This window comes from Gigantopelta aegis, chromosome 11, assembly GCF_016097555.1.
Source record: "Gigantopelta aegis isolate Gae_Host chromosome 11, Gae_host_genome, whole genome shotgun sequence".
NCBI lineage: Eukaryota > Metazoa > Mollusca > Gastropoda > Neomphalida > Peltospiridae > Gigantopelta > Gigantopelta aegis.
This window is the reverse complement of record NC_054709.1, coordinates 30,118,246-30,145,758: the sequence shown is the minus strand read 5'-3', so window position 1 is coordinate 30,145,758 and position 27,513 is coordinate 30,118,246. Positions and strand designations below refer to the sequence as shown.

Below are 27,513 nucleotides of genomic sequence, written 5' to 3'. Positions count from 1 at the left end.
CCCTTGCTGCTACTCAAAAAGAGTAGCTCATGAAGTGATGGGATTCCTCTCTCAATATCTGTGTGTCCTTGGCCCTATGCCTGACGCCATATAACCGTAAATACAATGTGTTGAGTGCGTCGTTAAAGAAAACATTTTTTTTTTTTTTTTTTTTTTTTCATATTAGCATTACTGCCAAACATCTATATAGGGTTGCAAACGAATCACTACGTAAAAGTCTATTGTTTTTAGCCAAATTTGAGGATTTGCTCCAGCACTGGGGAAGTTCTCATCCTCCCAACCCCCCCCCCCCCCCCCCACTCCGTCTTGTATGTGTAAAGTTAAATATCAAGAGCAGTCAGTACACAGGCAGCCCAGATAGCTGAGATGTGTGTCCAAGAACCTGGCTTGAACCTTAATTGGATATAAGTACGAATTCAGGCTGGTAGGTACTGGGTTCGTATCCCACCTGAGGCAACGGGGCATTTTCCATGTCAGTACCAGCTCCAACCCAGAGTGAGTGCACTGCTAGGCTTAATGGTGTAAGACCACCTGCACAGAGTTTCACCCACTTCATTGGTGCGATTATGGATGTGTCTCCCGAGTGTATGGCCCGAATGAGGGGTATTTACCCGGCATGTACTGCAGGTTCCGTGTACCCCGGGCTCGGGTGATATCGTGATAGGTCAATTGATAGCAAGCGTGGAGCACGGCCCTTCAAGGTCAACGTATATCAAAAACGTAATTCACTATTGTTTGGTATCTACGTATACGTTTTACAATATATATGAGGTATCAATAAAATAAATATTTAAAAATTTACACGTTTTTGTTATATTCGTAATAAAAAGTCGCGTTTTTCCCATCGCTTGCCAAAACGCCTGTCGACACCAAGAGCCAGGTCACGTGATCCCGTGACGCGCTAACCGACATAACATGAAAACGTGATTCGCAGCCTTTCAGACATTTTATAAAATCATATATACACATGTATGCATATACATAGTGTGACACACCCCCCCCCCCCCCCCCAATCCCAATATAAAATCATGCCTACGCCAGTGGAGAGTACCAAGCCTAGAACGATAAAAAAAAAAAATATGCGGCTTGTATTTTATAATTAAATACAAACATTTTGTGCGTGCGTGTATGTATACACACACACACACACACACACACACACAAAGTTCGTATACACTCACACACGCACGCACACACAATACATACACACACACACACACACAGACACAGTGGCCTCTGTCCAAACTAGCATCCATCTAAACCGGCATTATTTGTAAACCGGCGGTTTTAAAGTCTCGTTCAGCTACCGTTAATTTATTAGGAAACAAAAAATCTGTCGACACCGGATGCCTTCTATTTCGGAGTTATGATGCAAATTCAAGAACATGTAGTAATTAGCTCTGTCTACACGGCGCGCGATCTTGCTCCATATACTGTCTACACTGGCATGCGATCATACCTACTGCCTGCCAGTGGTCACCTTTTAACAATGACGACAGTTTCCCAGTAATTAAGACACCATAGGAAGTGATATGAAATAATCGCGCCTCTTTGAAAGCTTAACAAACAATGAACAACACCTGTAGTAACGGGTGTAGGGAGCAAAATAAATCGTATTATTATTTGAATGTGTTCTTACCTGCATTGCATCATACCGATCTGTCTAAGACAATCAGTTCAGAACCCTATTTTATGTGATATTAATCAATAAAATAATGTTATTTATTCTGCTTGTTGTTTTAAATGCGTTCGGGTCTGAACACATATTTTTATTACAGTCAACTGTTAATATCCCACTTTCAAAAGTCGGGACTGAACTTGTGTCCTGCTGTTGACAGGTAGGTAGGTAACTAGGTTAACTTGCTTATATACCACTTCCTCGCCAATCGAGGTACCATTACAGTAGATGTACAAATGTGTTAAGACCAAAATGTCCAAACTAACGTCTGTTAAGAATCAGCTGTTTTTCGAACAGTTATTCTCTGCTGTCGGCATGTTGACCTACTAACAGAACGCCTGATGCTACGTCACAGGTCTGATGCGGGTCAAATCGACTGAGCAGTGGGTTTTTTTCCCCAAGCCTTTTACAAAAAGTCACTTTATTAATAACTGGGATGGTATTTTTGTTTTATATTTTTAATACTGTAATGTTTATGTATTTGTTATATACTGTGTATTAATAATGTGCTATGATTGTGGACCTTTAAAGTAGTCCCATTCCGGAATGGAAATACTGCAGCTTCACCATTCATCTCATCAACATCCATGTTTCTAATGTCCAAAAAACAATAAATGTCTTAAAGTTTGTCTCTGTGTTAAATGTGTGTGTATAATTTTAATTTCAAAAATAAAAAATAGAAAAAGAGGATATAAGCACGAAAATTAGTTGAAATGAAGATACACAGACTTGAGTTAAAGAGCTGCTGAATGTAGGCCTATTATCTGAAGGCCTACTCAGTTGTAGAATATATTTCACACCAAGTCCGTTTAAGAGCTGCTGAATGTAGGCCTATTATCTGAAGGCCTACTCAGTTGTAGAATATATTTCACACCAAGTCCGTTTAAGAGCTGCTGAATGTAGACCTAATATCTGAAGGCCTACTCAGTTGTAGAATATATTTCACACCAAGTCCATTTAAGAGCTGCTGAATGTAGGCCTATTATCTGAAGGCCTACTCAGTTATAGAATATATTTCACACCAAGTCCATTTAAGAGCTGCTGAACGTAGGCCTATTATCTGAAGGCCTACTCAGTTGTAGAATATATTTCACACCAAGTCCGTTTAAGAGCTGCTGAATGTAGGCCTAATATCTGAAGGCCTACTCAGTTATAGAATATATTTCACACCAAGTCCATTTAAGAGCTGCTGAATGTAGGCCTATTATCTGAAGGCCTACTCAGTTATAGAATATATTTCACACCAAGTCCATTTAAGGGCGGGACGTAGCTCAGTGGTACAGCGCTCGCCTGATGCGCGATCAATCTAGGATCGATTCCCGTCGGTGGTCCCATAGGGCTATTTCTCGTTCCAGCTACTGCTCCACAATTGGTGTAACAAAGGCCGTGGTATGTACTATCCTGTCTGTGGAATGCTGCATAGAAAAGGTCCCTTAATTGCTGCTAATCGGAAAGAGTAGACGTGGGGCAGCGGGTTTCCTCTCTCATTATCTCAGGTCCTTCTAACCATATCCGACGCCATATAATAGTTTAAAATGTGTTTAGTACGTCATTAAATGAAACATTCCACTAAGCATTGGCGTAGCCTGGGGAAGGGAGGCACAGCCCTCTAATCACATCTTCCGTGCAAAAACCATGTGGGTGCTCCTCTCCATGCCCACTCCCCCCCCCCCCCCCCCCATAAAATCTTGGCAACAAAAATGCCATCACTAACAACTAGCACAATGTCCTGGACAGACAGCCCAGATAGCTGAAGCGTGTACCCAGGACAGCGTGCTTGAACCTTAATTGGCTATAAGCACGAAAATAAATTGAATTGAAATGAAATGCTATTGATGTCGTTGTGTTTGACAAAAATATTGTTATTATTTTAGTTTTATTAAGTTATTTACTTTATTTTTTAAATTTGTATTTTATTATTTATTGCTGGAGCGCCTCTACAAACGGTTCGGTTTCTTCACAAAGACAAAAGAAGATGGCTGCGTTTGTGAAGTTGTGCACGATTAGCGGAACCATTTCCCGGCATGTCACTGTCATGCGGAAATTTTCAGGTATATTAAACGCCAGATGTCATTTGAGTAAGATGTAGATTTAGTACCGCACACCAGAATAGCATTTACAAAAACAGACACATGCTACGAATTTTTTACAATGGTTTTGACCACGAGTTACGAAGATAGTCCCCCCCCCCCCTCCCTCCACTCCCCCAATCATCCAATGTGACAGTGTCCTTGACTCCTTGGCTTTTGATCTTGATGTCTGAGCCAAACTAATCGGTAGCATTGCTGGTGATCTGGTCATGCATACCCCCCCCCCCCCCCCCCCCCCCCCCCCCAATCACACACACACCAGTGATAGACCGGTCTATTTAATTTATGTTTGACTTAATACTTGTTTTTAATAAATCTGCATACGATTGAATTCTGACATCAAAATATTTTTCTTGAATTAAGAAAAAACTTCCCAAAAACAAAGTGCAGAAATGAGGTAAAGACAAGTAGACATAGGGCTAGCTCTGGGTCAGCAGAACATTTCGCCAATTAATCTATTAAACTTCAAAAATTGTGAAAACCCAGTTATTTTGTCACAAAAGATCAATGGTATAATATCCGCCCGGTCCCCTCCATTATTTTTTTAGTTAGGGTTGAGGGTTAGGGTTAGGGTTAGGGTTATGGCTGGGGTTAGGACTAGGGTTGGGGTTAGGGTTGGGGTTAGGGGAAGGGGGGACCGGGCGGATATTTTTCCGCCAATTGTTTTTTAAATTCGCAATTGGCGAATTTGGCAAGTGTCAGAGCTAGCCCTGAGACATTTAAAATATTTTTATACATGTATAGGGAAATGGATATATATGACCGCCATTTTGCACTGTGTGCACTATATTAAATCATAAATGGCGTGTAATATTGAACAAACCTAAATAAACAAGTTTCACACTGCTGTCATTGTCAAAGTCTCATCTGCTTCACAGATTCATTGCATAAGAGTTTTGGTGGTGTCACTCTTCAGGGCTTGAACTTAGCATTAGCCTGGGTTGTTTTGGCTACCAATTTGTTGCCTGGGCTACCAGATGTCTAAACCCAGTAGTCCACCAGTCTACTAGACTATTTTTGTGCATCCAGTTGCTCCACAATCAACAAGACGCTTAAAGACGTAAACATCCCACCTACCACAACATGTTTAAATAAAAATAAAGTATTTAGGTTTTTTTAATTTATTAAAATTATAGGGCTACCAATTTTTACTCAGGGCTGCCAGATTTTATAACCTGGTAGACCGGTAGGCTACCACTGAAAAAAGTTACGATCAAGGCCTGCTCTTAAAAACAATAGCTTGGTTTACACAAAAAATGGTTTGTGTAAAAATCAGACGAGAGCCTTGTGTATGGAATTTTATTTTATTTAGATGAAATTATCAGGTGAGCTTTAACTCACATGCATTTAAAGGACAAAATACATGTGCATATATAGGACCATCAAACCTCACATGTAGGAACAACTGACCTACTTTTCACAGTCTACTGCACATAACAGTAAATCCTTGTCCGGACCATATCTTGCATACAGATGCATACAGGACCATCAAACCTCACATGTAGTGTAGACTAGAAATGTATGCACTTAATGTGCACCTTGCACTAGCCAAATGAAAATAAAAATTCTAACGAACGGATTTAAAAATACAACTACCAGTCTGATGATTATGTCATTTGAAGTGCAGACTATTATAACATTGTCAAACAATAACATCGTTATATAGGCTGGCGGAATAGTAGAACTTCTGGTGGGCAAGTAAATTTTAGTTGGTTCTGGTCTTGCAGTCTAGTGAAATATTTTCCATTTCTGCACCCCTGTATACTGAACAAGAAGAAATCAAAATGACGAAACCGACAACGTTTATAGGTAAAATAAATCATGTTATCATTAACACTGTCAAGATAGCCATATTGTTTAATGTCACTTGGAACGAAGTTCAAATTCACATGGAAAAGTTAAATTATATTTTGGTCCTTTAAATGAAATAAATAAATAAATAGTTTTTAATGAGCTGAAATGAGAGAATGACGTTAATAGTTGTTCTTTTTATGATTTTTCTGTAATATTAATTACCAAACCAAATAAATTATACATAAATGCAAATAAATGTAATGACTGTTGTATTAGAGCTGAAATCTTTGCCTACCCGATGGAAGGCAGCAATTCCATGACTTCACTATACAAATATCTCTGACTGAGATAATCATCATAACCATCCAAATGTCCATCCAACTCTCGAGTGGCAGAGTACTCCGGCTATGTCCAATAGTGTCTGTTCTAAAGATGAAACACCTGACCGATTCATTTGAACTATTATTTACCTTGTGAAAACTTCATTTGGACTTGTATTATACAGAGATACCAATTTGAATACTCCAGCAGTTTTGTGGTTCACTGCTGCAGCGTTTCTGACAGAGGGTAAAATGGGTATGGTACCATACTCAAAAACCTTTGCAGATTTTTTTTTGAAGTTAACTTTTTAACAAAATTAATTACTCTTATCATTATTGTATGATTTTTAAACCCTAACCCTAAACCTAACCCACTTTCTTTCTGTGGGAGGACCCCATACCGCCTTTTGACTGTGGTTGGATTCAATTCCATAGTGCCATACAAAAAAATATCTTTCTGGCAGAAACACTGGGTTAGTATAGCATTTCCGCAAGCAGGCGAGTGTGACATCACAATACATTTTGGCAGTCCACTGTGGATTTTGAATGGAATTTCTTCCAAGCTGTAGTCACAATATACCGGTAATCATCAGTGCTGATAGGATAGGGCGGGACGTAGCCACGTGCTAAAGCATCTGCCTGATGTGCAGTCAGTCTAGGATCAATCCCCGTTGTGTGGGCTATGGGCTATATGTCGTTCTAGCTGTGTCACCGCAACTGGGCTGAGTTCACCCAGACTGTGTAGAAAAGCATTCACTAGACTGGTTTATGCACTTCACGTTAAACCAAATGACCATGTCAGGGTTTCTGCCAAAGGGTAAAATGGGTATGACTTTTGACAAAATTAATTACTCTTATCATAAATGTATGATTTTCTTAACCCTAACCCTAAACGTAACCCTTTTTCTTTCTGGGGGAGGTCTGTCATACCTCCAGTTAACTGGTTGCATTCAATTCCATAGCGCCGTACCCAAACATTTCTTTCTGGCAGAAACACTGCATGTTAGGAACCAATCAAATAGTTCACAAACGCTAGCGAAATGTTTGCTGGCTGAACTTGGGGCTGGTATATGCTATCCTGTCTGTGGGATGCTGCCTGTAAGAGATCTCTTTGCTGCTAATGGGAAAATGTAGCAGGTTTCCTCGCTAAGACTATGTTATATACAAATTACCAAATGTTTGACGTTCAATAGTTGATGATTAATAAATCAATGTGCTGAAGTGGTGTCATTGAACAAAACGTGGTAATTAGGTGATTTTTGAAGATTAGAATAGAAACCTACTCGTCCAGTGCATTCATACACATATTGAATTAAAGGGGACTGTCCCGAATTTGCAGCCATTGTAAGATGTTTGCGATAACGGAGCCTTGTTGGCGAATACTATATCATACTAAATACATTTTCTTGTTTTGAATACCAGTGTTTGTATATCGAATGTGTTTGCGGTCATATACTAATGTTTGTAGCACTCGGTTTTTACTTTAATTTGTGAGTTATATTTTTTCGATCCTATGAAAATATTGGGAGGTAAAATCTGGTTTGGGATACTACAAGCATTAGGACAACAACAAACACCTTATAAATACAGACACTGATATTGTATATACAATATAATAGAAAATGTATTTAATTTGTATATTACATCATCGAAAAGGAGGTTGGGTGGCATTTAGCTCAATTGGTTGAGAGCTCGTCGGAGGAGCTTGCATCACAGGATCAAACCATTTCGGTGGATCCATTCAGCTGGTTGGGGTTTTCTCATTTCAACCAGTGCACCACATCTGGACAAAGGCCGTGGTATGTACTTTTCTGTCTGTGGGAAAAAGCATATAAAAGATCCCTTGCTGCATTAGAAAAATGTAGCGGGTTTCCTCTGATGACTACGAGTCATAATTACTCAAATGTTTGACATCCAATAGCTGATGATTAATTAATCAATGTGCTCTAGTGGTACCGTTAAACAAAACAAACTTTTCTCTCTTTTTTATCGAAAAGGCTCTATTGGTGGGAAACATTTTACAATGGTTGTAAACTCAGGACTGTCCCTTTAAACATTGTTTCTGGTAATCCCTATGTAGAGGTTACCACAAAATGTGCGTCTCGTTACTTGGGTTAAAAAAAAGTAAAGTTTGTTTTATTTAATGACGCCGCTAGAGCACATTGATTTTTTATCTTGTCATCGGCTATTGGACGTCAAACATATGGTCATTCTGACACTGTTTTTTAGAGGAAACCCGCTGTCGCCACATAGGCTACTCTTTTACGACAGGCAGCAAGGGATCTTTTATTTGTGATTCCCACAGGCAGGATAGCACAAACCATGGCCTTCGTTTAACCAGTTATGGATCATTGGTCAGTGCAAGTGGTTTACACATACCCATTGAGCCTTGCGGAGCCACTCACTCAGGGTTTGGAGTCGGTATCTGGATGAAAAATCCCATGCCTCGACTGGGATCCGAACCCAGTACCTACCAGCCTGTAGACCGATGGCCTAACTATGACGCCACTGAGGCCGGTTTACTCGGGTTACGTACGGATTAACACATTCGTATTTCCAATTACTAGTCATACATGTATACAATTCCTCCACAGAAACTTTCATCTCTGCCTTGGTATTAGATTTACTACCAATAATATGTTTCATCTAGTCCCCCACCCATGCTCCGCTGTGCCCTCGTTATTTAAAAAAAAAAAAAAAAAAACCTCCCCCCTTAACCCTCTCACCCAACGTCTTCACCTCGCCTTCTGCTTAAAGAAGTATTGTTTTCAACTTCACTGGTGTGTGGTAACCCATCCTGGTAACCTGAACGACCGTTCTTGGCTTATTTCGTGATCTACGCTCTAAGTTCTAACTGTCTTGTTTTCACGGCCTGAGTGAGTGCTCCGCGTACGAGACATGGGGGTGGGGGGTAGGGGCTTATTTCGTGATCTACGCTCGAACTGTCTTGTTTTCACGGCGGAGAATTGATCTGATCTTGAAGCTGAAACGTCGATTACTGGTAGATAGTGCGTCAAGTAACAAATATTATCCTTCTAAATGGTAAATGATTTGTTGCCCTGAGTGCAATGGGTCGGTGGATCGGTTCCCTCATGGATTTGAAGGTGGGATCCCCCCCCCCCCCCCAAAGTGATAATGACGACGTGTACATTAAAGAGCCATGGCCTGTATTCTCAAAGCTATCTTAACGTGGCGATGTTGAAGGCTAGAGCGGATGTCGTAGCTTACAACGGTTTCACGATATTGTAGCAATAGATGTCCTGAAATGGCGGAAGCAAATATACAAGGGGGGGGGGGGGGGGGGAGCTGACTTTAATCGAGAGCGCAAGCAAAGTTTTAACTGGGTTCGGGGGTATGCTCCCCCTTAAAATTTTGAAAACTAGATGTCCTGAAATGCAATTTTCTGCATTCTACAAGTAAAACCGGCCTCGGTGGCGTCGTGCTTAGGCCATCGGTATACAGGCTGGTAGGTACTGGGTTCGGATCCCAGTCGAGGCATGGGATTTTTAATCCAGATACCGACTTCAAACCCTGAGTGAGTGCTCCGCAAGGCTTAATGGGTAGGTGTAAACCACTTGCACCGACCAGTGATCCATAACTGGTTCAACAAAGGCCATGGTTTGTGCTATCCTGCCTGTGGGAAGCGCAAATAAAAGATCCCTTGCTGCTAATCGGAAAGAGTAGCCCATTTAGTGGTGACAGCGGGTTTCCTCTCAAAATCTGTGTGGTTCTTAACCATATATCTGACGCCATATAACCGTAAAAAAATGTGTTGAGTGCGTCGTTAAATCAACATTTCTTTCTACAAGTAAAATTCATCTCTGCCTTAAGATTTACTACCAATAATATTTATTTATTTAGAATTGACAGCCATAAGCGTACGAGACATGGGGGTGGGGGGTAGGAGAGGCATGTAACACACACACACCCCCCCCCCCCCCCCCCCCCCCCCGGTGCTGGAGCAAAACCTCAAATTCGGGCAAAACATATACAGATATTCGGAGAAAATATGCTAACATGTATTCCCATCATTCTACCCTCAGAATTAATTGTAATCCATGTAAAATTGCGTGTTTATTCGTTTGCAACCATATATAGCTGTTTGACAGTAATGCTAATAATAATAAATGTTATTATTCAGATTCGGGCATTTTCGTTTCATTCGGGAAAAAATGCCAATATCCCCCTCCCGCCCCTGCGGGCTAGTGGTTTCCCCCCTCCTCTCGTCATCGCTCGATCGTGGGTTTTTTGTTTTCTTTCATTCTTTTTCTCTCGGCTGAAATTTCGTTTAATAAATTTGATTGTGACGTTTGTCATCGAATAATATCAACAACGCAATGAGTATATATAATTATAATCCACTTGAGCTAGGTCTGCAAACTGCAGTAACATGCTATCTCTACATCGTCACAGTTACAGCATGCATTGTTTACCTTTCCCTTTCAAGTTTCTGGCACAGGAAATAAAGTCTAATGACATGCGTGTTTTGATTGGTTAGACACGTCACGTGGTCGTTAATCTCGCACATGTTTTAGGCTAAGAACTTGGAAATCATCAATCGCGACGACAGGTTAATCTCAATCAAGTAAACCCCAGCCATGCTTTGAATTTCAGTGTTTGTTTTGTTTACCTATTGTTTTTTAATTTAACACTTCGCTAACATGTGGTTATCGGCAATCAGGAAAACAATTTACTTTAATGGTAACCGCATATGCAATGACTCGGCTTGGCCTATTACGTGTAGCGGTTTGGATAAACGTCATAGCTGCCGATACAAGATAATACCTTTTTTGTTCATCAACATGTCACGTAAACCATATTTGGCACCAACCATGTACAATTAATTATAAATTGAATCACCTAAAAAAAATTTTTTATAAAAAATTAATTACTTAAAATATCTCCATAAAAGAACCCCAGATACGAGCTCTTAGCGGAAATTGCCGATCTTTAATGAGCAGGGCAGTCACGAGGTCCGTGACGTCAGAGACGCGTCGCTTGATCTGAAGCCTTACACTTAAAAGCATTAGTCCGTACCACTCATAAAGAATCTAAGACTTGCACAGCTTACCAAAACAATGAGTGTTCGTTCGCAAAACGTTTTGCCGTATCAATATGAGCTGTTAGTAAATGAAGAAAGACACACATTTACTTACAACAGTGATACTGAAGAAAAAACGGATAGCGAGTCAGAGGGTGGATTAACTGATGGTGCCAGACCAGACCGGTCGACCAATTTACAGCCCGGAGCCCGAAAGTAACCCGGAGACAAAACCAAAACTCGGATGCTAATGCCGAGGTGTATACTGTTCATATTTAGCATAAAGATACACCTCGATATGATGTATTTAAATATGTAAAAAATATAAATGTAGGACAAACATTTTTTTTGGGTTTTTTTGTTGAAAATATCGCATTTTTTATGTTCGGGCTGTACATAATGAAATCTGTATGCACAGTGTAAACAAACGCTCTAATTTACGACAAGGCGCTTCACTTTCATTAACCTGGCTTGTAAAACAACATAAATGACTTGAGAGTATAATCAACTTTTAAACTAAATATATTTCTATTTGCATCAATAGAACGAAATGGGGTTATAGTATTTTTCTCTCATAAAAAAAGTAGCATATTATTAGGCCTATTGGTAGGGTGCGTTAGAGTAAAAACGACCACTCACGATACCCAAGTGATAATTTTCTTTTCTTTGGTACTACGTAATTGGTCAGTTTTGTAATTTTAGATGGGAAAGTCTACTTAATCAAGGGTTTTACAGCATTATTTACAGTAATGAAGCAGGGCGGCTGATAATGTTCATTAACATTGTACTATAGTCGCGACAGGTTACGCCACAATACCCTGTGATCTTAAAAAAACTGGCACGTATTTTGTACGTATGTCTAGACCGTGGTAATCACTTACCTGGACGATAACCCTGCAATATACACCTGCCAATCAGGAATCACATGTGCAGGCCACGGAAAGAAAGGACCAATTAACTAAAACAACACTCCGATTCTCAAGTCAGCCCGTGGATGAAACATAATAGTTATTTCGACACCGACAGTAATGGTTTATTTTGTATTGAACTTCGTGTTGCTTTGGGGCTTCGGGCGATGAGGAACGTTTTTGTGACGTATTCCGCCCGAAGATTAAAAACATTATATAAAATTATTATTGTTTTCTACACGTTTTTTAAAAACATATTTAAATACATCGTACTGAGATGTATCCTCATGCCAAATCCCATGTTTGTATATGCCATATTTAATTACTTGTTGACGTTTCCTTCTTCGGACGGTGAATACAGATTTTGTTATGTAGGCCTACAGCCCTAACATGAAAAATCTTATTTTTTTCAAAAATTCTACATTTTTGTTTTAACATATATAAATACATCATGCTGAGGTGTATCTTTGTGCCAAATATGTACAATGTACACCTCGGCATTCGCAACCGAGTACTGTTTTTGTCTCCGGGTAACGTTCGGGCTCCGGGCTGTAAATGGGCCGACACCAAAGTACTATGCGGTGTTGGTGTCCAATCTTTTCTTTTGCGATAAAATACACGCGTCTTTCTTCGGATACCATCCTTGTGAAAACCATAAAAAGACAATCCCGATCGTTTAAACTGTTTATTTTTACACCCAAAGGCCGCGCAGTACGGCACTGTTGAACTGGGACTGGGAAACTCTTTTTACGTGCCCCTATCCACAAGGGTTCAGGCACGCCCACCCCGGATTCAGCGTCTGACTGCGCCAGTGACCGACTACGGGGCGGGAGAGGGGGGGGGGGGGGGAAGTGTGTGAAAGAGATGAAGGTGACAATTTTTAATAGTGTGGTAAGACCACTTAAAAACAGAGCCAAAGTTAAAAATAATTTGGGGTCTATGATTACATATGTTTATATTTATATTAATATAAAAGCACCATAATTATAATTAAACCTATAACATTCTATTGTTTTATAATATAATTAGTAGGTGCATAGTTATAATTAAATTTTCAATCGGGCATTTCAAAAATAATATATACTATACTTATACATTTAATAATAATATCTATACATATATATATATTATATATATATATTTTTTATTTCTTAATTTTATTATTTAACTTTAGCCCTAGAGGTAAAAGGATTCGCAAAGGGGGGAACCCAGCGCCACCGAGCAGTCCGGCGTTCCAACAGGCGGGGCCCAATAAGGTAGATCCGGATTTCCATGGGGGGGGGGGATGCGGGGGGGGGGGAGGCCTCCTAACAGGCATCCCTACCGGCCCAAACCGCCAACGCCCTATCGCACCCAAATATGCACCCTACCACGGCGTCCCCCCCCCCCCCCCATCCCAGGTTATCCATATAACACAGATGGGCCGTATTTAAATGAGATGAGTGGTATGATATAATGATATATAAAAATAACCCGCGAGCCGCCGTCTGGTGTGGTTGTGAAACCGTTCTCCTCAAGCATTCGTGAGCTCTACACCCCAAGGGGTGCGCCACCTAAACGGATGACAAATGTCATTGCTATATAATCCTCGGTGTCACCCAAGTAACCACTTATTCGTTAAGTGGGTGGCTCCGAGTACCGGTCAGGTTTTTTTTATTTGTATATATACAATTGACCGATCAAATTAATACCGTTTTCTTTTGCGATAAAATACACGCGTCTTTCTTCGGATACCATCCTTGTGAAAACCATAAAAAGACAATCCCGATCGTTTAAACTGTTTATTTTTACACCCAAAGGCCGCGCAGTACGGCACTGTTGAACTGAAAAGATCGTAAGCCCCTTACTCCATATATAAACAGTTAACAACAATGGAAGAGTACAGCGGCTCTGACGTCACTTCCCATTTTTTCCCGAACGCTCACGAAGAAATATGCATAAATCGTACTTTGATACTGATTAGCGTAATTTCTTCATTTTAAGTTGACTACACGTATTTTATTGTTATAAAGTTATTTGTATATTATTTTTATATCATTTTTCTTTTAAAATGAGCTATAATATGGTCTCGTGTCATGTTTCCTTTAACAACGGATTAGATGTCGCCGTTATATTCTTTTGATATCGGTCTGACACGGGATAATGCCCTGTATTTGGCATCACCGTTCCTGGCGACACTGTCGTACCCTCATTTAAATTTAATTATTTTGATAGTGTTTTTAGATACCAACCAAGAGTTTGCTCAATTAATTTTCCCCGGGGGGGGGGGGGGGGGGGACAAAAACGGGACAATGACGATGGATCACACTTGACAAAAGACAAAACGTACGACACGACAAAAAACTGAAAGTTACAACATGATTTAAGTGTTTGTTTTATTTTACTGTTATACTCGTAAATGTGTAATGTTACAAAAATTATATAAAAATCAAGTTATAATTGATCAGGAATTTGGGCTAGTGCTTTATCTTGGTGGGCTAGTGGTTTTCACAAACCCACTAGCCCTGTGGCTAGTGACTTTTCAAAATATTTGTCATACTCTGTATATATATATACATAATGATAAAAAAAATAAAATAATGGCTTGTACCCACACCAACCCATCCCCGCCCACTAGAGACTGTGCCCCCTTCATTAGATATTGTACTCCCACCCCCCACCCCTCCAGATGTTGTTTCTACGGGCCTACATTAATTGGATACCAGCACGAAAATAAGTACATTGTATAAACAAACAACAACAAAGAAGTAATCGAAAGCAATTTGTTGACAGAATGAAACGTTTGTCGTCTTCGGTGACCTATTTTGTAGGAAATTACGAAAAGACGAAAACAAAATGGCTTCTTCTGGCGAAAGAGGACGTTTTAGTATGTATTTCGGAGATTTAGATATTAAATAAATATACATTTGGTCATAATGTTGACTGGTATTTGAAAGGGATGCTACTAACAATTAATTGCTAACTAGAGGGTTGCACAGATTAAAAAGGGCACATGTATATTGTTGAGGACTCGGCGAGTCGGAACGGGTAGAAGTTGACCTAGCTACGCAAAGACTTGAAAGAGGTCAAAACACTGACTTTCCATAACATCCGGGTACACCCACTGTGACCAGTAGGCCCCTACCCTTTCGTCGATTCTTGACATTCAGTTGTTAACGCGATTAAAATGTCTCAATGATGCATAAAACACAAACGTTTAAATATTGCTTTTAACAGTCCACACACAACCAAATTAAAACCGATTTTTGTAGTCAAGATGCGTTATGAGTTTGGGCATTTGGTGTTTACTTTTGTCGGACAGCGTTAGGGGGTGTAAACATTACGGAGAACAAAGGGAAGTAAATAACGATTACATAACGTCTGTACGAGTTATCTTTCCTGGTATTGTTATGTAACAGGTGCTCAGGGATGCGGGAATCACAACTTACAGGGAACGGCTTTCTTCATACTAAGGAATTTACTATAAGTTATTTATGTCTGAGCTGATTGATTTGTAAATTACACACATAAATAGTATATTAACCCTTATCCTGCCGCATTCTTTTTGCTAAATTTAAAGAATTTTCACCTGTTCTACATTTCTAGTAATTTTATTAAAATCCATGGGCATTTTAAAATGAAATTACACCCATATATACCATAATGATCCACCTACTTAATGATAGCATTTTGTTGATGGTTATTTAATTTTTACCATGGTAACAGCTGCAAATTTCAATATACCATTTTTTCATTAATAATTAAGAAAACATGAATAAAACACTACTATTTTTCTTTTAATTTAAGTGTATGCTGTGATTTATTAAGCATAGTGATTGATTTAAAAAAAAAATTAAGCAGACTCCCATTTTTTTCAGAATAATAGGGTGCAATGCACATACTGTCATCAACGCTTTTTTGTAAATTATGAAGATAATGTCCAACATTAACTATTATACATTTTTAATAATATTAAAATCAGTTGACATTTCAGCATGAAGTTACACACATATATACTAAGAATATCCATCTACATAACACTAACATTTTATAGTCAGTTATATTATTTATGTTACCATGGCAACAGCTGAAAATTTCAATATACCATATTTTCATTAATAATTATGAAAACTTTAATTAAAAACTAATATTTTTCTTTTAATTCAAGTCTATGCTGTGATTTATTAACCATACTGCTTGATGTGAAGAAAAAATTAAGTCGACAACCACGTTTTTTCTGAAAAATAGGCTCAGATGCACATTCGGCTGTCAACGCATTTTTTGTAAATTATGAACATAATTTCCAACATTAACTATTATACATTTCTGGTAATATTAAAATCAGTTGACATTTAAGCATGAAATTATACACATATATACTAAGAATATCCACCTACATAACGCTAACATTTTATAGTCAGTTATATTATTTATGTTACCATGGCAACAGCTGCAACTTTCAATATACCATTTTTTATTAATAATTATGAAAACTTTAATTTAAAATTAATATTTTGCTTTTAATTTAAGTCTATGGTGTGATCTATTAACCATACTACTTGATTTAGAAAAAGAATTAAGTAGACAGCCAATTTTGTTTTTGAATAATGGGGTCAAATGCACATACATGTACTACCATCAACACATCTTTGTAACTTGTGGACATTGTGTCCAACATTACATAGACACTAAAAATGTGTATACTATCTCTATTACTTTATATAGCTTTGTCAAATGACACAATTAAAAAAAAAAGAAGGTATATGCCCTTTCACTTCCTGTCATTTTCAAATGAACATTAATTCTGTTACCATGGTAACCAATGCAAAAAGAGGAACCATTTCCCATATGAAATGTTTTAAATGAATTTATTTGAATACAAATCATTGTATAATGATGTAATAATAAGCTCCCAGCTGTTTACAAGAGAAGTGTGAAAATTGTGAATTATGTTACCAAGGTAACCAATGCATAACAGAAAACAAATTTCTAAAAAAATATTATTTTCAAGGACAGAAAAAACAACAATGTATAGTGACATAATTGTACTATGCCTGTAGAAAAGATATATGAAGCTTATTAATTCTGTTACCATGGTAACCAGTTCAAAACTATATGTTACCATGGTACCCAGATCGAAACTGTTACCATGGTAACCAATGCAAACTATTGTTACTATGGTAAAGTATGTAAAACTGGAAACTATTTGCTGTGTGCATACAACTTTTGGGTCATACGGTCAAAAGTAAAGGACACCAGTAATCAATAATTTGAGGGTACTTCAGATCATAACTGCCGCTACTAGGAGGCTATGGGGTTTGGAATCTTTTGAAATTGGACACTGCATTTCATGTACAAACTTTAAGCAGGAGCTATCTTACTATAATCATTCTAAAAATTATTAAAACATATCCATTCATTCCCAAGATTTTAGGGTACATAATTTTACCCTTCATACCCTCTGGCAGAAACCCTGAACACTGATATTAGAATAATAGAAATAGTAAAAAGTATTTTATGCATTTCAATAATTTATTGTGACACAAGATACTTTTGCAATAGTGCTTCACACGGTCACAATTGTAAAAAAAAAGAAGTAAAATGTCCATTCACCTAAAAAATGTTTTAAACCCAAAGAAACAAACATCAACATGTGAGCCCTAATTAAATATGTACCGTATACATAATGTGTATCAATTGTTGAACACTTATGCATGATACAAAATAGATCTAAATGGTCACCTGAGTAAATTGCTGACCACAACTACCAAACATATGGAGTGTGGGGCACCCATTTTCCTTGTGGGATTAAAATGATCAAATTTATGGTTTTGGGTTTTCCAAATAAATTTGGTTGGAAATGGTCTAGTATTTCTGAAGACATAATACTGGTAGTTTAAATGCATTTGTCTATATGATAGATGGTTTAATGAATTTGTCTCCTACCTGAGGGGAGGGGGGACAGGGGACACAACATTAACGAAATTTGCAAAATTTATATTTTTATGGTATTCCTGGACACGACAATTGGCTTAATTTTCCCCTATCTGTGCCCCACCCTTAGGAGAGGGGTAGAATGACCAAATTCACAAGGAAATGGGTCACGGATATGCAATTTCTATATAACTATTGTGAACTCCATCTCCACCTAGGGGACATTTCACAAGTTATATACACTGGTCATCTATTTGCCTTTATATATTATTTGAATACTATCCAGGTATAGCATTTCGGGCAAATGAGCTGGCCTAAAACCTTTTCAATGAGCATGGAAGGTGCAAGACACCATTTTGCGGTCATTTCTGGGAGGTTACATACTTAAAACATCAGTATCAATAAACTATTTTTCTATTCTTTTAACAAACCCCCCTCCCCCCCCCCCCCAATGCATTCCTCCCACACCAGGGGTGGGACGCAGCCCAGTGGTAAAACGCAGTTGGCGGGCTCACTGGGCTATTTCTCGTTCCAGCCAGTGCTCCATGACTGGTATATCAAAGGCCGTGGTATGTACTATCCTATCTTTGGGATGGTGTATATAAAAGATGCCTTGCTACTAATGGAAAAGTGTAGGGGGTTTTCTCTCTAAGACTACTAGTATGTCAAAATTACCAAATGTTTGACATCCAATAGCCGATGATTAATAAATCAGTGTGCTTTAGTGGTGTCGTTAAATAAAAAATAAAACACATACACCATTTCCTCTACCCGTTAGCTGAGGCCCTGCTGTTTGGCAGTATTAAAGCTAATATGTATAATTGTTGTTATCCAGATTCAGGGATTTTCATTCAACTCTGGCAGAAATCTGCCTGCAACCCCAACAAAAATGAGAGCCCATACACTTAGGCCTGTGCCCAGGGCCGTAGCTAGGATTTTTTGTTTGGGGGGGGGGGGGGGGCAACTGAGTAGTTAATAGTCTAAAACTCCTTAAACGGTTAAGAAGAGAATTTTCTTGAAGTTTCTATTATGCTTTCCGGATTTTTTTGTCACTTGAGATGTCACACAAGTAAATCTTGAAAACATTATTATCGGAATCATGAATTTATATTTGTGCAACTTCTTCTGACATGTTTATTGAGGGAGTGAAAGAAGAAGAAGAAATCACTGGCAGTTGGTCCCGCGAAGTATTGTATCTGGGTCAAGCATCGATAATATAGGTCAACTAAACTGTGATATTTTTATCAACAATATACATTTAGGATCGTTTTATGATTTGTGATTATTACATCCTGAATACAACATTTTATTTGCATTAAATAATTTGTTTAACGATTTTTGAGACAAAAACAATGTTTCGAGTCGTTGCCTACACAACATTGTCCGACCTGCTAAGTAGGCCTACGTGGAATTTTTTTCTTTTTAATTGTTATTTAAAAACAAAACAAAATTATCACCATATTTTTAAAATAAAAAACGTGATTACTTACTCTGAATCTATTGCAAACCATTATCCTATTGTAATTTTCACATTTTATATAGGTCCATATAGTTACCGCACGATTTTTGGGGGGTGTTGCGTAACACGAAAAAAGGACCGTGTCGATGTTCTAAAAAACGGTCGATAACTGTTGCATGGAAAAAAAATTGGACCTCGCGGTGAGGGTGTGTATACCCCCGACGCATCCACGCCAATTGGTACCGTACAGGCCTGATGTACTAATCATAAGCGCACGAGATCCCGTTTTGTTTTGTAGGGGTGGGAGAGCGAGAAGGGCAGGCTAATTTGTGCCCGAATTAAACGAAAATACCACCAACTAAAAAACAACATTTATTAGTTTTAGCGTTACTGCCAACCAGCTATATATAATATAGGGTTTCAAACAAAGCACTGCACACTAGTATTGTGAGAGAAATGTTGGAACTACTAGTACATGATGAAAGGGTTTCAGGCCAGCTCAATTTGCCCGAATGTCTCTGTCGTATTCGCCCGAAATTTAGATTTTGATACTAATAAATTTATCAAAATACAATAGATCCAACACTACAGTTTACCTCATGATGATTAATTTATCTTTATAACATTTGCAGATGTGTGTGCAGGGAATGGGTCGCCTGCTCGAGCAGATTAAAAAACCAAAACCAAATTCAATACATATCCGCTATAAACTTCGCTCTCCAGACGCCCCTACCTAAAATCCCAGCACACATGCCTGATTTTTTAAAAATTGTCATCCACCATACAAACATAATTACAAAACATTCACTGCTTATATACGCTAACTTATTCATAAAAAGCCATGTACGGCGCCTCCCCCCGTGGCGGGAAATGTGCTGTCACATGACCTGTTGTTTATAAATAGAAATAGGGAAATGGTGCTTTTCGATGACTGTTTATGCCGTCGGATTAGAACTATTTGATTGAGTTTGTACCTTTTTTTAGGCATTAAAAGTGATACTTGTTCTATTTTAATGCAACTGTCATAATGTAGTTCATATATAATAGTATATTATGACAATTTTGTAGAGGTAAAAGAAACCGCTACCAAAAAACAAGAAACCATAACAAACAATAGCACGGGTATTTTTTGTTTTAAAAAAACCCCATAAGATGTACAACAACAATTTAGCAAATATTTGGATATGTCATTCTAAGACTATTTATTGACATTTTCTTACTTTGTTTTGACAAAAATGTCAACAATTAATTTAGAAAACGATTTTTAAATGAAAACAATGCAAAGTGACGTCATTATGATGACGCCAGATGTGGCAGGGGGGGGTTGAAACCCCCCTGCTCAAGGCGAAAACTAATTTCATATCCCCCCAGACCCCTCCCGCCACGGGCTTTGCCAGACACCTCGACCCCCACCCCTCTGCAAAATTCCCTGCGCCCGCCCCTGCATGTATACACGTCAACGGCAGGAAACGGGTTAATGTTATTTCCAAAACACTTTTTACTGTTTTTGTTACATCAAACCAAACTGAAGTTATTTAAACAAAAAAACCCAAAAAGTCGTTAAGAGGATGGGGCTGACTAGATTAGGTTGAGGAAGGCTTGCATTGCAGAGTACACACACTTGCCAAAATGTACCAGTATTACAAAATAAAGCACACTGAATCAATTTTAAAATTTAAAATGGAGGGGGGTGTACAGCAGGAGTTATATTAAAAGAAATGGGGGGGGGGGCAATACAGCAGGAGTTACACCTGTATATTAAAGTTATATTTTAAAATTATTTCACTGTCTTGGATATAAATATGTCAATTATTTCACTGTTACAGATGTAAATTATTTCAGTCTTGAATGTAAGTAATTTCACTGTCTTGGATATAAACATGTAAATTATTTCACTGTCTTGGATGTAAATATGTTAATTATTTCACTGTCTCAGATGTAAATATGTTAATTATTTCACTCTCGAATATAAATATGTAAATTACATCGCCATCTCTGATATAAATATGTAAATTATTTTACTGTCTCATATGTAAATATGTTAATTATTTCACTCTCGAATATAAATATGTAAATTACATTGCCATCTCTGATATAAATATGTAAATTATTTTACTGTCTCAGATATAAATATGTAAATTATTTCACTGTCTCAGATATAAATATGTAAATTATTTCACAGTCTCGGATATAAATATGTAAATTATTTTACTGTCTCGGATATAAATATGTAAATTATTTCACTCTCAGATGTAAATTACTTCACTGTCTGTGATGTAAATTATTTCACTGTCTCTGATGTAAAATATTTCACTGTCTTGGATATAAAATGTAAATTATTTCAAATTCCTTCAAGGTTGATTGATCCCTGGACTCGGCAAACACTCGACCGCTGAACTATATCCTGCCCCTTTCTCCAATCAAACTGGCCCTAAAATAACAGTAAAATGGTCTACGGAAAGTAGGTCGAATGCAGGCATTGAAATAAGCATAGTGTCTGATAACCTATGTAGAAGTTACCAAAAAGTACAAACATTTATTTTGATGCCAGGAATGTGGTCATTTTTGACATATATACATGTATTTTCAGGGTTATTTAATTTTATTAATTCATTTCAACTTATTTTCGTGCTTAGGTTCAGTTAAGGTTCAAGCACGCTGTCCTGGGCGCGCACACCTCAGCTATCTGGGCTGTCTATCCAGGACAGTGGGTTAGTTGTTAGTTGGTTAGTGAGAGAGAAGAGGGTTAAAACTTGCACTGGGTAGGAGCCGGTACCGGGCTGCGAACCCTGTACCTACCAGCCTTGTGTCCGATGGCTAAACCACGACACCACCGAGGCTGGTGGCCATTTAATACTAGGCCAGTTTTGGCTTTATATATTTTGGGTTTTTTTTTCATCCCTTCTTATAAAACAGGTTTTTTAAATTTATTTTTCTCTTTTCTTCACAGGTACGGCTAGTCGATGGGTAAGTATTTTCTAGTATATCGGACTAAAATACATGTCAGAGCTAGCTCTGGGTGAGCAAAACAGTTCGCCAAATTGTCCATTAAACTTTAAAAATTGCAGAAATCGACAGTTATTTTCCAAAAAAATTCAATTATTACATGAAATTATTTTGCCTAATTAAAATAAAATTTGTCAACTACTTTGAAAATTCACAATTGGCGAATGTGGCAAGTGCCAGAGCTTGCCCTGATTTTGTACATGTATTAATGTAATGAAACTTACAAGAGCTAGGAATTGACAAATACACTTGCAGCGAGTTCCGTTTGATAGCCATAAAACAATATGTAAATTTGTGTAAGCGGTCATGACATTTTCTAAAGCCTTCTAAGATTATATAATGCTTTCAATCCCTGCAATTGCCCATGGCACCTTTTAGCCTTGCACTATATTCAATGGCATGTTTTTTTCCCCGTGGACATTTTCTTAATTGCAGGGGTTGGCTTTTTTAACGGTTTCCCTCCTTTCACTGACAATTGCATATTTCAACCAATATTCATGGGTTTTGTTTGTATTTCTCATTTGTTATTTTGGTATTAATATGTACCGGTACTTTAAAAAAAAAAAAAAACCCCCCACCCCCCCCCCCCCCCCCCCCCAAACAAACAGCTGATGCTGCCTGTATTTCATTTATGAATACAAATTATAGATTGATAAGTTTACAGTTACATAAAGTTTGTCATACACTCTCCTATTCCATATGTTGTGTTGTAACACATTTTCTCAAACTCCACACGTTGTTTCTGGTTATTGTTACAGGCCGGCCAGCCGATGGTAGGTTTTATAAACTCCAGACACTGTTTCTGTTTATTGTTACAGGCCGACCAGCCGATGGTAGGTTTTATTGGTGTGGGGAACATGGGCGGTCACATGGCTCGCAATCTGCTCAAGAAGGGCTACCCTCTGATGGTGTACGATGTCTCACAACAACACATGGACACGCTCAAGAAAGATGGTACAATTCTTTTTTTCTTTTTTTCTCTCTCTCTCTTTGTTTTTTAAATTGCCACACACCATTGTGACTTTGTCACGGTTGGGGTGTCCTGATGTATCTCCTAACAAAATAGGCACAAATAGACTTAGTATTAATTTCATGTTCTTGCTTAATAAATATATCCAATTAAAGAAAAGGAAGGAAATTCATGTCAGAACATTGAATATTTATTAAGATTATGTTGATGAACATACGTGAAAATTACTTTTAAAAATAATAATACCGGAAGATGGCTTTAAAATGGCATGGAAAGTCATCGTATTTGTTTTATAACACTAGGTACCAGCAGAAGCCTGGAAGGCTGAGTGGAATTGGTAAATTTGTCCAAATCTGGCAATTTTCCCCTGCGTTTATCTCTATATTTTCTAGTATTTATCCTTTAAAAAAATATACTGGATTAAAGATCAAATCTTTTTCTGCAATATGATGTTTGTTGTGTGTTTATTGTTCATGTTTTAAGTATATTACTTTTTATGACAAAATACTAATTTCAAGACTAATTAACGCTGTGGAACACGCCTCCAGCAGCAATCTGTGCAGACACAAAATGCATACCGACTTTCTTTCGCTTTGCTCAAAAACGCCGTAACTCGTACAAATAATCTAAAAATAGCACGATATTCAGCACAAACTCTTCTTTAATTTGATACCAAATATGTAGTACAAAAAAATAGTATAGTAACTTTAATTCAAGTTTATTTATTTTTTATTTTTTTAAATGACTACTACGGCTTTATTTTTTGAAAAAGACTGACGAAATGTTATATCAAACGAATCGTCATTCAATTGCCTTTAAAAAAAGCTTTGCATGCAGTGGCTAGGTCAAGCGGCGCGCATGCGCAGACTGAAATAAAAAGGTCTATTCCTAGCTTTCTTGGAAAATAACCATGTGCGCGACCACGAGGAATGGCTGAAAAATGTGAGCAAGAAAATTTGAAACCGTCAACGATATACAACAAACTAGGTAATTATCTTATATTTAATTGTTTGCATTTGTTTTATTTATTATTTAGGACCATATTTTTATAAGTTTTAATCACCGATGCATACTTTTAGTTTAATAATTTGACCAAAAGTAGTTTCGATTTTTTTAGCTTGTTGTAAAATGTAAACAAATCGTTAACGGTCGTTTGTCTTTTATAATTGTAAACTTTTATCGCATTTAATAACAGAAATAACTTAAGATGCAAAACAATAAGATGTTAATGCACCATTTCATTTTTTTTATCGACACCAGTTATTATTTTTATGACTGTATTTTCACAATTTTTAAGAATAAAATAAAATCGAACAATTCCAAAATGGCGGACATCGATGATGGTTTCGTTTATTTTTATCAGTTACATTCCAATAGATTGCCTAGTATTTATGTTGAACTTCCATAGCTGGTATAATAATTTCATTAAACTATAGCATCATCAACATGTACGGTACTCATTTAAAATTTAATATTTAAACAAAAACAAAAAAATTAAATTGCTTATCAATTTATGATTCTTCAAATATGTTCATTATGTTACATGATGCCTTTGTCATCCATGTCATTTAACAATGAAGTTTCCAAATATGATTAAATAAAATAGAATACAAATTTTAAAATTAAATCTTATATTTATTATCCATTAAAGAATTGTTGTTCACAATCACAGAAACAGTTATTTTGCTGTAATATTTACTGAATAGTCTTCCTAAAGTACATGTAAATTTTATTTATTTATTTGATTTCGATCAGGCACACATGTAGGGGAGGGTTTTGTGGATCTACCCCTTCTTCCCGTGTTAACAATATCCCCCCATTATTGTTCAGTGTATTTCAGGGAGTATAATCATCACCCCCACCCCTGCCTTAAACTTCACTCAACACAGTATAGACCCCTGCACATGTGCCTGACAATTCAGTAGTTACACACTATTATACTGTTTCATTACTTTCTTAAGCTTTAAAGTTAAACTATGCCTTAAACTATTTGAACAATTTTTTTTATTTTTTTTACTTTTAGATGATGAAAACTTTACAAAGTTGAAAGGATTATTTAATTTCATCGGAAGAGGGCGTAGGCCATCCTTGCCAAAGGTTTCCTGTACCAACAGACTTCTTCTTCAACTCTATCATTTGAAGGAAAATAAAACATGGGATGAACTTTCTGAGTTTGCAGTGCAGTTCTTAAATACCGAAAAAAACAGGATACGTGCATTAATTGAAAAAACATTAAATACTGCTCTACAGCTAAACCCGGCAACTGAGGACTTTGATCACTTTCTTGAGAAAGAAATAACATTTGTAGGCACTTATTTAAATGAACATAGCATTACAAAAACTGAGCTGATTAAAATAATTTTCCAAACAAGTACATGTAGATCAAATGTCATACCCCTTACAAATGGAATTATTTTGGACTTGATCACTTTTCAAAAAAAAGAATGTTTACCTGCTACATGGATCTACACAAGTGCCATTTACTTGTCTGGTGCCAATTTAATTCAAAGTTTATTTAATAAAGATGTAAAGAAAATCCAAGAAACTGCAAAAAAGAAAAGTAGGTCCCGATACCGTGATGAAGAAGCCTATAACAACTTTTACAGGGCGACATACACACAGACCCCTGCTAACACTGTGGTCTTATCTGCAACTGAAAATACTGATTCTGATCTTCCCCCTTCCCGGAAACGAGTTAAGCTGGATGATACAGATTTGTCAGAGAGAAGTGGAAAAAATGTACCCCTCTTTATTGCAGCACAGGCAATTCAAGTCAAGAAGTTCAAAGGTGATGTAGAAGTTAAATGTAAAGAACTTCATGAAGAAAAAGAAACAACAAAAACACTCAGAGAGCTAATTTCTAAAAAAATTCATGAATTCGAGAGAGAGATAAAACAAAAAAATGATGATGCAGAAGAAAAAGTAAGAAACCAAAATGCACTGCAATTAACCATTGAAAATTACAAAAAAGAACTCGAGCAATGTGTGTCAGTGAATGCCAAAAATTCTCAAGAATTGGCAAAAATCAGACATTCATCATACTACAAGAGATTGAAAAGGTGGGACTACAAATTAAGAAAGAAAGAGAAAAGTCTAAATAATAATCACTCAAATTCCAATGATACTGTCCTTAAATTAAAAAACCAACTAAAAAGAACACAAACACTTCTGTCAAACTGCAGACAAAACCTTAAAAAGAAAACAAAGGAAAAACAATGCCTGCTGTTAAGCTACAGACACTGTGGATCAACATGACGAGTTAAATGAAGATGATGATTTGGATGAAACCATCATTGATGAGTGCTGCTTCGGTACATTTGCTTTCAGTAAGCAGGGACAGTATATAGCTGTATACTATGACAATGACTATTTCATTGGGCGAGTAGTTAATGTAAAAAACAGTGAAGAAGCAGAGGTCAAATTTCTTCAAAAATGTGGCATACAATCAAACACGTTTAAGTGGCCAAGACTTGAAGAAATTGAAACTGTCTCATCAGTGTTTGTGTTTGACAGTGACATTGAGATGACAACATCAAATGGTAGAATGTGGTCTGTTCTATGTTCGGAAGCATATTCAAAATTGTGCAAGAAATATCTGTTGTACAAACAGATGTATTGTTAAAAAACAAAATTGGCATATATGTTGATACATTTTTAATTCTGTATATACCAGACTACTTTTCAACTCACTGTTTAAATGCAAAAGACTAATGTGACTATTTTATGTTGTTAATATTTTTTCTACATGTTTTCCGATGGACAAATTCGAAAAATGGACAAAAAGTTCCAGGTATGTTATATGACAAATAATCAGATCTGAACAATGAATTTAACACAGATGCTGGTCCTGTGTATACCCAATCCACATGCCAAATTTCATGTACATAGTTATAATACTTTTTTAATTATAAATTTATGAAAATTGAAGATTTTCGCCATTTTGGGGCCTTTTTTTCCGCTCCCAATTTTTAACATTACGTCATTTTCAAGTAGCTGTAACTTATAAAGTTACACTCCTACAAAGCTGAAAAAAAATAGGTAGATATTATATAACTTGTTATACATAAATTAAAATGCATTAGACCTGTAACATCATTACATTTTGTTTTGTGACCCCATAAAAATTAACACACTATGAACTATGTTAGATAAGTAACGGAAAGCCATCGTATTTGTTTTATAACACACTATGAACTATGTTAGATAAGTAACGGAAAGCCATCGTATTTGTTTTATAACACACTATGAACTATGTAACATAAGTAACGGAAAGCCATCGTATTTGTTTTATAACACACTATGAACTATGTAAGAAAGATGGTACCATATACATG

The 27,513-nt window shown here is 37.1% G+C and overlaps 1 protein-coding gene across 2 annotated transcripts in view; it reads left to right on the top strand.

Moving 5' to 3' along the window:
- The first annotated feature begins 3,652 nt into the window (after positions 1-3,652).
- Positions 3,653-27,513, top strand: part of LOC121385201 (3-hydroxyisobutyrate dehydrogenase, mitochondrial-like) — a 34,698-nt gene continuing 10,837 nt past the window's right edge. Inside the window, exons 1-3 of one of the 2 annotated variants that reach the window (XM_041515771.1) lie at positions 3,653-3,729; positions 22,154-22,170; positions 23,028-23,163. In XM_041515771.1, the coding sequence (XP_041371705.1) occupies positions 3,654-3,729; positions 22,154-22,170; positions 23,028-23,163 (229 nt within the window). In that variant the 5' untranslated portion in view covers position 3,653. Of the gene's footprint in view, positions 3,730-14,663; positions 14,698-22,153; positions 22,171-23,027; positions 23,164-27,513 lie in introns of those variants that run through there. The other variant, XM_041515772.1, reaches the window with a different exon arrangement.